We start from the raw sequence: 12,419 nt of genomic DNA on the forward strand, positions 1-12,419 counted from the left end.
CTGCAAACAATGAGTATCGTTCTTCAACTATGCAAATATTCTGCTTTGAACATGACATTTGTCCACCGGTGCAACTGTCCTAGGTAGCATTACTTATCTTAAAACAACTGTAATTTAATGAAAAATTCATCTAAATACATTAAAATACTTGAGTGCATGTCATACGAGTGTTTACTTAATGAATCTAGAGGATATAAGTGTTAAGGTCCCTATGTAGAGTTATTATGACACATTACATTTTGTCCGCAAAACTGGTGTCCTCCTGGAGCAACGGCATTATGTAGATATAAAACAGGCATTAATGTGACCACCCCATTACTGAGAGGGGTCCTTCCAGAATCAGGAAGGACAGAAGATTTTAGGACTACCACACCAAAAGTTAATAATATGCTAAATATATGAAGAATTAGAAATGGACACATTCAGTTTTGAATTATTCACATATAAGGGAATATAATTGTATGTCATTTGACATATATTTTTGAATTATTCTTTTTTTCACTTTGAATTTGAGTTCACATCAACCACCCACTTGCAACAACTATGTTTTTTCATCCTGGATCACTTGGTGAATGTTGAAATTAAGTTAAGCCGTTGAGGCATTTTAAACAAAACTTTTGTGCATTCTCTACATTGATAGTAAAAGCAAAATCATTGCTCAGAAATCCAGAGAGACCTTTGTGGCCCCACAAAACAAGCCGGCCAACAGCAGCCTCCAGTCAGCAGGTTATCTTAAACAGTGTAACTGTCAGAGGGCTGTAATCTAGTGCTGGCCTTTGCTATAATCCCTGTAATCTTTCTGTGCAGCAGAGGCAGCACCGATGCATACGGGCAGTCAAACAAACACACAAATGTACAACAGCAGCACTCAATGCACTCAGGCGTCAAAAACAAACTCGTTCGTACGCTCACAAGTTGACACAAACTTAAAAAGGAAGTTGAGTAAGAGAGCGGAGGGGAGAGGAAGATGGGTAGTGTAAACACAGACTGAAGGAAGACACTGATGAGAAAAGGAAACCAAACAACACGGAAAAGCAGAAGAACAAGATGAGTGAGAAACAAGACGATGATGGAGAGAAAACTCCAACAGAGTGTGTGAAAGAAAGAAAAAAAACGAGGTTAGGATGAGTGTGCGAGAGACACGAGGAGGTCGAGGCAGGAGGTGGAGAGTGAGAGGAAGAAAAAATATAGAGACGCAGGAGGTGGGGGAAATCTCTCAAGAAGACGAGCAGCTTTTTGGCAGTGGGAGCTCGTGAATTAGAGGGTGTAAATCAGAGGCATGGAGCACAGCGAGGAGAAGAGAGAAACGAGGAGAGAAGAGAAACGAGGATGGGAAGAAGAGGAAAAGCTGGATAGAGAAACATGACACGATCAAGCACTCAACAAAATCGTTTAACTTTATTTGTATGTACACTACTGGTCAAAAGTTTTAGAACACACCAACTTTTCCAGAATTGAATTGAAAATTATGCAGTTTAATGTCTCAGTGTACTCTGAAATGAATGCACATTTGCAACATTTAAAATTCTTTACTGAGCATGATAGTGTTTTGAAAGTAAAAAAAAGATTCAATATCACATTTTATGTTGGACTAAAGGACTAAAAAGACACAAAATGACCAAAAAAAGACACAAAATGACAAAAAAAGACACCAAAAGACACAAAATTACTAAAAAAGACACAAAATGACCAAAAAAAAGACACAAAATGACTTACAAAGACATGAAAAGAATTCAAAAATGGACAAAATAGCCCAAGACTCCATAGGGTTAAGTTGTTAACCCATTTCTTGTTCCCTGAAAAAGGCCTACCGTACTTGTATAATTCTGAAATGTACATTATTTTTCAGTTTTGGTTAACCTTACCTTTTTTTATTTACCTCTGGCAGTTCACCACTTACCTTTGTACCCTTTCAAGCTGTTCATTTGACTTGAACTGCTTGAATTTCTATAAAAAACTGGAAAAATTGGGGTGTTCTAAAACTTTTGACCGGTAGTGTGTGTTTTTACCTCCCTTACTTCGAGAAGACCACTACTAACTTCTGTGCATCAATGCTAGTTTAAAAAGAAAAGTTTGAAAGTTAGAATGAGAATGAAAAAAGCAGTAGATGTGAGGAGAATAAGTGAGAGGATGAAGAAAATGAGATATGGAGGAGTCACACTCTCAAGAACACACAGTCTCACCCACCACTGTCCTGTCTGCAGCCAAACATTCAGGCTGGAAGCTTTCCAAAGGATACTCAGATAAGGAATAGTGAGTTTGTGAGCTTGTGAAAGCATATGCATACAAAACGTGTAGTGTAATTGCAGGAGCAAAGCCAGAGGAATGAAATTCTTCCAACAAAGGAATGTTTGTAGCCTTAAAGTTTTGTGATCTACAAGTTAATAAATCAATATGCAAAACCAGCAAGCAGGAAAATACTTCAAATATTAAACATTTGCCACTTTTTAGACCCCAACTGCACCCATTGGTCAACAGTAGAGGACTGTAGTCGTAGTCATCAACACATTTCTCTGCGCATTTTGAAGATTTGCATGAGAAAAGCTTGATGGAAACGCCAAAATATAATAAAACTTAAAAAATGCATAAAAGTTTTTTTTGTCTTTTTTTCGAAAAATAGTTAATGCACAATACAGGAGATGGAAATGCTTTTTCGGATAAGGTCTGGCATAGCAAACATTTAACTCACATGACTGATCAGCTGTTTGCGCTCTGACATGAAAGAAGAATTATAAGTTGCCTAATTGAATCCAATTCCTCTCATGGGTGGCCAAAGTTGTCCGATTAGCAACCTTTGTGTTGTTGTTGTATCTCTCTTTCTTTTAATACATTACACTGCCATTGTCTGGCTAAAGTATGTTATGCAGTTTTGTTTATTCGCTCAAGACCAGTTGATGGAAACGTCCCTAATTCGCATTTCCTTTAATGCAATATTTTGACATTTCGGCTTGTGGCTGCACTGAAGATTAGACTTAGACAAGTTTCGCTGTTAAAATATATACTGTACTATTATTATTATTATTATAATAAACCGTCTAGTCACTATAGCATTGTTGTCATCATATCACCAGTTTAATTATTACCATCATCTTGCCAACCACCCTACCAACTGATGTTCTTTTTTTTAAACTTCTTAAGTGTCCTTGTTCTATTCTGTGTTTTTTTCTATTGGTGTTTTTATTCATGCTACCTCAGTATTTTATTCTATTGTATTTTATTGTACTTGAATACCGGACTGCTGTGACAATCGAATTTCCCTTCGGGGATGAATAAAGTAATCAATCAATCAATCAATCAATCAATCAATCAATCAATCTATCAATCTATCAATCTATCAATCTATCAATCTATCTATCTATCTAAAAAAAAAACCATGGATGCACATAGATTTCACCTGGATCAATATAGAAAAAAACTCTTCTACTGACCTGAGAGTCTTCTTTGTGACCTGGAGGAAGTCTTAGTCCCGTTTTGCTGCTTCTTATCCAATGGTGACGACGGCGGCGGTGGTGGCGGCGGCGGCAGAGTGCCGGATCGGAGAGAAGGGGAAGGTGATGAGGAGGGTTTCCAGTCCAGTGGCGAAGGAGAAGGTGTAGACGACAGCCGCCTATCCAGCGGAGATCGTGCTGGACTGGGCCTCCCATCCAGAGAGGATGGAGAAGTGGTGGAGCGCGGCGTGGATGGCCCGCCAGTTCCTCGACCGTTCATGAGCTTCTCACTGGACCGCTGGGAGGACGGGGGAGTAAGTGATGGAGGTTTGAGGGAGGAGGAGGAGGAGGGGGAGGAAGAGGAGGGGGAGAGGCGCACATGTGATGCAGAGTCGGCACGGCTCAGGCAGGGCATCTTCTCCAGGCTGACGACTGGAAGGGATACACTGCAAAAGGGAAAGAGTAGAGTTAAAACACTGGTGTGAGAGCAGCAAAAGCAGCATGCAGCTTTTTATTTACTCAGGCTACGTTTACACGAGGACGGTCTGAACAGAAGACGCAAAAGTGGCGTCGCGTCTTCACTTTTTATTCCTCGTTTAGACGAGCATTTTCGGGAGGAAATCTGCGTGCATATGGTGACGCAAAAGTGTGTGAAATTCGATTGTATGCATTCCAGGCGGCATCACTTAAAGCGATAAGAGCATCTTTGGGCATGCAGAAGTTTTCACGCCACACATTTTCATCAGCTACTCCTTTCACAAAGTTCTCCACCATCCACTAGATCTCCCAGGTCTCGTTCACAGCCGTCTGGCTCGCCTCCGACGAATTGCTGCATCCAAAATGTGATAGAGGTAATTACAGATCCTTCTCTGTTCAGTAACACTATCTGTACATATCCTGTACATTTGGTGGAAAGACTCCTGTAAGTTTATTAGAGCTGCCAGAGCAGCTTGAAGGTCCGACGCATGGAAATAATCCCACGTTTGTTTATTTCCTGTACTGGAGCATGTATGTGACATAAACACATACGTGACGTGAGCAGATCAGATCAGAGTTTTGTGTCTTGTCAGTGTAGACGGACACGCTACGGCGGAGCGGATTTAACTTTTCCACTTTGGAGGGTGGTTTCAGATTTGTGCGTTTTTAAGCCCCCAAAACGCCGTCACCGTCTAAACGAAAGGCACTTCCGATAAAATATTTTGTAGTTTTTACCCGCAAGCGTCCTCGTGTAAACGGGGCCTCAGAAAGCTCGTAAAAGTGTTGTGAAGATGTGATTAAGGAGAGCGATCATGTTCAATAAAGGCAGTATACTATGTTCCCACCACGTCTTGTTCCGTGCCCCCTTTGGTGGATAGACAGCAAGAGGTGCCTTGCTGAAGCAGGACTGAGGGTAATCTTTAGGGACCCTGAAGGCCAGCGTGTCCCCGGGACTGGGAGCCACCGTGGGGGCCACTGCAGGTGCTTTGGGCTTCATGGGGACCAGGGGGCTCCTGGAGGGGGCAGGGGAGCCATGGCGCTTCTCTGGAACAAGTAAGAGGCATAGTGTGTGAGGACACATACAACTGTAACACTCTTGTTATCAAGATCATACATTGGTAGTGGGTACTTTCTGGATCTGGGTACTTTTTTTGCGTCTGATTGGCACCTGCGTCTAATACTGTGTGTGGTGTGGTGTTTTATTTACACCAACTTATTTTTTTCTACGCTGCTTAGGTGCCAGATGGCTGTGTTGTAACACAGGAGAGACAAATCTGTGCCAGAACCTTTCCACAAAAAAAAACAATGCATTTACAAATCAATTTAGTGTACTTTTCTCTAATTAGCAACTTGCCTGACACCATCTGAAGTGTCCTTGTGTGATTAACTCCACCAATCTGCTATTATGTGAAGTTGAAACAAGAGCCAACAATTATAAATACATTTTGACCCAGATCTGATCAGAATACACAAGCGAGAGGGTGTCAAGACACAGAAAGAAATGTAGAGGGGGAATAAATCAGGGGGGAAAAAAGTCGGAGAGGAGAGGAGCTCACACTTACGGTTTTTGCTATGCATGTCTTTGTGGGAGAAGGGTGGGGAGGGAATGAGGGGGTGTGGTCCAGGACTGTTTGTCTCTCTCTGACTGTCTCACTGGGAAACTACACCCCAGCTACCTGAATGAAAACAGAGGGGTGAAGATGTCATAAAAACAAAGAAAGGAGGAGGGGAAACACACTTCACATACAGTACAGGCCAAAAGTTTGGACACACACCTTCTCATTCAATGCGTTTTCTTTATTTTCATGATTATTTACATTGTAGATTCTCACTGAAGGCATAAAAAACTATGAATGAACACATATGGAATTATGTACTTAACACTTAAAAAGTGTGAAATAACTGAAAACATGTCTTGTATTTTAGATTCCTCAAAGTAACCACCCTTTGCTTACTAGAATATAAGACATGTTTTCAGCTATTTCACACTTTTTTGTTAAGTACATAATTCCACATGTGTTCATTAATAGTTTTGATGAATCTACAATCATGAAGGATAAAGGAATCGCATTGAATGAGAAGGTGTGTCCAAACTTTTGGCCTGTACTGTACAGTAACTCAGGGTTTTTGATTTTGTAACATTTAGCTCTAAAATGAGCTGTAATGCCATTATGTTCACAGCTCAAAACTAAATTATTCTAATCTAACAGCTAAATAACCTGCACGATCTAGCAAGATTAAGGTAATAGATAGGTTGGTGAAAAGCAGCTGTTAGTTTTGGGATGAGGCCGGCCCTGGTGGCTCGCTGAATTTCCTGTCTGCTGATAAGATGCAAATCTAAAACTGAAGAGAGCGGTGAGATGATGAAATACACCTGAAGGGAGCATCTCAGGTACATATATAGACTGAAAAATATCACTCTGGAGCTCAATAACAGACCGTGTGTAGGCATTTGTCAGTCAGCGGATAATAGTGTCTGAGTCATTAATATTCACCTTAGAAACATTAACTCAAATGCTGTCTCAAATGTACATCCATGCACAATCACCAACAAACAAAGGTATGACATATACTCACAATAACAGGTTAACAGAAAAAGTATAACACTAAAGTGACATTATTCTCAGCCAGGCCCTGCCTTAAAATACTTGACAGAGAGTGACATATACAAGCCAAGGTCAAGCTCAAAACAACTCCCTAATGCAATTTTACTGTCACACACACAAACACACAGTGACAGACTAATAGAGGCGGGCAGTCGTAATAGAAGTTACCTGGATTTGACTCCAGTTTGAGTATGTGTGTTGCCCTCTAAAAGGCTTTGCTGTAGGCTCTTTTCACAGCAGCCATTTTTAAATGTATGGCAGGGGAAACACATGTGTAATTTATTAAACTAATGATGATGCTGACACTGGAATACGTGTCACAATAATTACAATAATTACAAAAATAATTACAAGCCAATGTAATGCAAGAATAAACAGCAGTTAACAACAGTTTCCTCAACTGTTATAAGTAGAGCTCAATCAATATGGGATTTTTGAAACCGATACAGATACTGAGTTTGGAGGGGAAAAATTCATCAATAACTGATATGGTGGCTGATATAAAAAAAAAAAATTCTGGAATGAAAATAGACCTTTTTTATGTGGATTACACTTAAACTTCTCATCACAGTGCAAGTGTACCCAGAGAGCAACTTTATTATTAAATAATATTTAACATTGCTATACATTTTTATACAATATGCAAACAAAATATTACATTGTCAGCCAATTCTACAAATGATAACAATAAAAAGAAAATAAGAATAGCAATAAAATAAATAGCTTATAAACATAAAATATAAATATAAAATCACGCCAGCAACATTTTCTGCCTCATTTATTGTTTATAAAAGGTTTTCATAACGGCACATATTGGACAGCATATACATCGATACCGATAGGCCTTTGGTAGGCCAGCATCGGCCAGTCAACTGATATATATGTCAGGGTCTAATTATAAGCCAAGCGATGCTGCCCATTGGTTGTAACCTGTGCAAATCATACCACGCGACTATAACATCTGAGGGCACGTAGAGGACACTGAGCAAAAGGGACATCTGTGATGAGACGGGTAGTCTGACTCTGACGAGATTTAGATTAAAAGACACTGTCATGTCTGTAGAGTAAATATGTATCCACCACCAGCAGATGGGTCGCTTCATTTTGCACAAAGACTGAAAGCAGGTGGAAATAGCTAGCTAGGCCAAAATCACTCCGACAGAGAAGCCCAGTAAAACCACAAGGTATAATTGCTACCTATAACTTCATATTTACCGCACAAACACAAGAGTGGTGTTCATCTTCTCATATAACTTTCTGTAAGAAAGGGAATAAGCACATTACCTTAAAAGCAATGCAAAAGCCTCACAGAGGTTTAATGCTATTTGGTTGATGTCAAAGTGTTTCAAAATACCTGTAGTATAATTTTAGAAAGGGTGACCTCAAAACAGACTCTCTATAAGCAGCATAAGGGATTCTACGCACGTGTGTGAAGTGTGTGTGTCTCACAATGTTTTACAACCCAGTTAATGAGCGTAGTAGTGGTCTACTAACAGCAGCATGTTGAAGCAAAAAGGGCAGAGCAGACAAACCTACCGACCCTGTGTGTTTGCTTAGAGTGCATGAGTGCACATGAAAGTGTGCTGCAGGTTACTGAGAGAGAGTGTGTGTGCACAATGTGTGTGTGCAAAGTGTGTCTGTGTGTATTAAAGAGATTAGCCATTGCATGCAAAGTATAAAAGGTGCATGTGTGGGTATACCACGATGTTGACTATTTATTTTCTCCAAGTGTGTGTGTTTGTGTCTAACGTAAAGGCTATAAGTAGTTTATACGCAGAGTAGAGTGTATACGCCTCTGTCTGTATATAGGAGAATACTTCACAAGAGCATAATTAGTGCATGTGAGAACGTGTGTGTGTGTGTGTGTGTGTGTGTGTGTGTGTGTGTGTGTGTGTGTGTGTGTGTGTTGCAGGTGTGTAAATAGGCCAGTGGAAGCAGAGGACTGGGGAGGCAGCTGTATTCAGAGTAGCAGGATCAAAGTCCAGAGCCACATTTGCAGGTATGCAGTTCCAACAGTAATCATTTCACACATTAAATCACACATTATTTCACCCAGTTTCACACACCAATTTCAGTCAACTCAGCTGTACAGTTCAATGAAGCTGCACTGTAGCAATGGAATGGGGAAAAACTGTGAATGTGTACTTTTTCTGTATGGATTTATATTTTTTTTTATCTTCTGATTTCAGCATTTTCTTATTTTCCCAGGCAGGAATAAGGTAAATAATACATCTGATGAAATATGATATCAGCCGAAATACACGATTTACTTGTAACTTTGCGGGTCCAGTTTGTACTGCAATTCAAGCATGCTTTTCTCTTGATTCCTGCTCGTGTTTCCAAATAATACAAAAGAAAACTTTTTCTTTAATGCTATATGTTACAAAATAAAACTACAATCAAATAAAAAAAATAAAAATTCTGCAGAATAACAGAATAAAAGTTAAGGTATTGCTATTTATAACTGTAAAAATAAAATAAACATGCTTTTCTTTTGATTCCTGCTCGTGATTCCAAATAATACAAAAGAAAACTTTTTCTTTAATGCTATGTGTTACAAAATAAAAAACTACAATCAAATAAAAAAATAAAAAAATCTGCAGAATAACAGAATAAAAGTTAAAGTATTGCTATTTATAACTGTAAAAATAAAATAAACATGCTTTTCTTTTGATTCCTGCTTGTGATTCCAAATAATACAAAAGAAAACTTTTTCTTTAATGCTATATGTTACAAAATAAAAAACTACAATCAAATAAAAATAAAAAAAATCTGCAGAATAACAGAAGAAAAGTTAAGGTATTGCTATTTATAACTGTAAAAATAAAATAATTATGAGCAGCATAAATGGTTGGCCAGCAAAAATGACAAACCCTTCACAGCTATTATACTTGTATCATAATGAACAACTTATTTGTAACAGAGCTCATCCTGTGAGAGAGAGGAGCCAGTTGAGAGCAAACCCTACTGATTTACAATACATGGACGACTGCCCAGGCAAGGTCACTAAGCCACTCGACCACAAGGGCACCCTCACTACTACGCTCTCCTGCCTGCCTGTCGTTATGGCAATGCTGAGAGAGCCAGCTGGTTGCCGATTGGCTGCTGACTCATCCTGTGGGTGGAGCCACTGCATGACTAGGAAGCGGAGGCTCTCGGAGCTCAGCTGGATTTGTTTACATTGAGCGGTGAGGAGCAGCGGACAGAGTCGGAGAGAAATAGATATGAGAACATGGGAAAGCATCTATGAAGATTCTCTGTTGTTCAAGGTATCTACAAGTATTGAGTCAAATGAAACTATATTGGGGAAGAGGATTTTTAAAGCATTGGGATTCTATTCTTACTGTACTTGACCTACTGTGCAGAGGTGGGGGTTTAACACATAAAATACTACAGTATATTCAGTTACATATTGCAAAAAAAAGCCATTTGGATTGTACATAATGTTGGATATAATGAGCATACAAAATGTATTGATTTTGTAGAATTTTGCACTGTGCAAATAACACCTACTCCCTCATAAAATACAATAACTGTTCACAAGTAATATTGGATATTATGAATAAAGAATTATTTTTTTAATCTTAAAAAGCCATTTGCTGGTACCACTCTGAAGAGTAGATGTACATCAGTTTGTTGGGTAAATGTATGGAATAGTTTGGACGATGAGATTAAACAGTACAACGATAAAATAATTTAAGGAGCTGTATAAAAAATGCTTGGAAAATATAGTAGTATGAAACGGTAAAGGTGTTCAATTTATTTTGATGTAGGTAGAATGGTACATAATGTAAAATTGACTGATTTATATAAACTATATTAAATTTCATCCTATGCATTTTCAGACATTTAATTTCAATGTCTCGGGTATTTTTCCATTTGTGTACTTTTTTGTGGTATTGTGTCATATCTGAATTAAAATGATATATATTAAAAACAAATACACATACTGATCATAATAAAGATGTAAAAATGTAAATGTAAGTGAACAATAAGACAATGTCCCACATTAAACAAGGCAACATTTCCATTAACTGTATTTTCTAACATATTGCATAAAAAGCAATAAATTATCAAATCAACACATTAAGACAGGGGTGTCAAACTCTGGCCCACGGGCCAAATTTGGCCTGCAGTGTAATTTTATTTGGCCCGCAAGGCAATACCAAATTATTTTATTATTATTGTACTATAAAAGCTGACCCGCCGGTATTATACGGCGCATTTACCGCTAATACTACAAATCCCACAATGCCCTGCTGTTGTTTTGGCGCGTCAATCAGGACAGGACCCAGAAACGCGCTCCTCTGTGACAGTCGTCATAGCAACCTCAAGCTAGAGCTGTCTCCGAGCTACCCCTTCCCAAAAATGGCGAAAAGAAAGGCAGAATTTATTAAACTGTTGAAAAAGTTTATTTTGATATTTAAATCAGAAGGATGCAAATAGAAAAGGGGCATACGATTTTTATTAAATTTTTATTTAATAAATTATTGACATTGATGTGTTTTTTATTTGAAATTTGATTTTGCATGTCTGCACTATTTAGTTATATATTGTATGTTTATAAGCATTGCTGGTTCCATATTTAATGTTAAAGCAAAACATGTTTGGTATATATTAAAAGGTTTATTTGTTCAATGTTGGCCCGTGATTCTATTCAAGTTTTAAATTTTGGCCCATTGTGTATTTGAATTTGACACCCCTGCATTAAGATAACCTGAAATATACGACTTCTTACAGATGTGGGTTGTCAAAGTAATGCATGGTTTTCTGGCAAGCAAATCTTTCAGGTGAACAGCAGTCAGAAATAGTGACTGTCCGAGCAAGCAATGAGAAGAGTTGGTGCTATGAATAGACCTTTTAAAAAATGGTAATACTGAACATATTCGTCCTTGACACAGTCTAGGGTGATCAAACATGAGCTGGCCAAAAACTAATATGTCTGTCTCACTATGAATAAGGATCTCAAAAGTATATTGATTGATACTTTTTCTATCCCACATTTTAAAACAGTACAATCTCCATAGATCATTCATTTAATAGCTACAAAAATTACATATATGCAGTAGTGGAATAAGTATTAAGATCTCTTACTTAACTAAAAGTACTAATACCACACTGTGAAATTACTCCACTATAAGTAAAAGTCCTGCATACAAAACTTACTGAAGTAAAAGTACAAAAGTATCAGCATCAAAAGGTACTTAAAGTATCAAAAGTAAAAGGAGTTGTTATGCAGAATAGACCCACTCAGATTGTTTTATATATTCTAAATACAAGATTATTTGTATTGATGCTTTCATGTAAGCAGCGTTTTAATTTAGTAAAGACAGGGCTCATTTAATTACTTAATATGCTGTTATAAGATTTAATAAAATAAAAAAAGTCTAATCACTTTAAATTGATCATATATTTCATGTTAAATCTCGACCTATAAATTAACTAAAGCTGGCAGCTAAATGTAGTGAAGTAGAAGTATAAAGTTACATATTTTGGAAATACTCAAGTAAAGTACAATTACCCCAAAAGTGTACTTAAGTACAGTACTTGAGTAAATGTACTTAGTTACTTTTCACCACTGCATATATGTAAGAACTCAAGGCTATAGAGCAATTAAACCACAAACAAGTAATACAATAAAATATTAAATTAAATAAATGTGCTGAGTACTTTTGTTTTTCTTTTTGCTGTTTTTTAATACTACTTTGATAGTTTACATTTCTGGTCTAGTGACAACCTATGTATACATACTACTGTACTATACTGTAACGCATTAAGAGTCTAGGACAGGGGTCGGCAACCTGCATCTCCAAAGCCATATGTGGCTCTTTGGCTTCTCTACAGTGGCTCCCTTTGCTTTGACAAAAAAAAAAAAAAAGATTTGGTAATAAACAAATTCTGTTGACAT

At 37.8% G+C, this 12,419-nt stretch overlaps 1 protein-coding gene across 2 annotated transcripts in view; it reads right to left on the reverse strand.

Moving 5' to 3' along the window:
* The window catches only part of atxn7l1 (ataxin 7-like 1), a 51,316-nt gene that overhangs the window by 22,734 nt on the left and 16,163 nt on the right, over nucleotides 1-12,419 (reverse strand). The window contains exons 2-4 of one of the 2 annotated variants that reach the window (XM_059325855.1): nucleotides 5,468-5,581; nucleotides 4,751-4,949; nucleotides 3,429-3,874 (exon numbers count right to left, since the gene is read on the reverse strand). In XM_059325855.1, coding sequence (XP_059181838.1) covers nucleotides 3,429-3,874; nucleotides 4,751-4,949; nucleotides 5,468-5,483 — 661 coding nt within the window. In that variant the 5' untranslated portion in view covers nucleotides 5,484-5,581. The remainder of the gene's footprint in view (nucleotides 1-3,428; nucleotides 3,875-4,750; nucleotides 4,950-5,467; nucleotides 5,582-12,419) is intronic. The other variant, XM_059325856.1, reaches the window with a different exon arrangement.

The sequence above is a fragment of the Centropristis striata genome, chromosome 22, assembly GCF_030273125.1.
Source record: "Centropristis striata isolate RG_2023a ecotype Rhode Island chromosome 22, C.striata_1.0, whole genome shotgun sequence".
NCBI lineage: Eukaryota > Metazoa > Chordata > Actinopteri > Perciformes > Serranidae > Centropristis > Centropristis striata.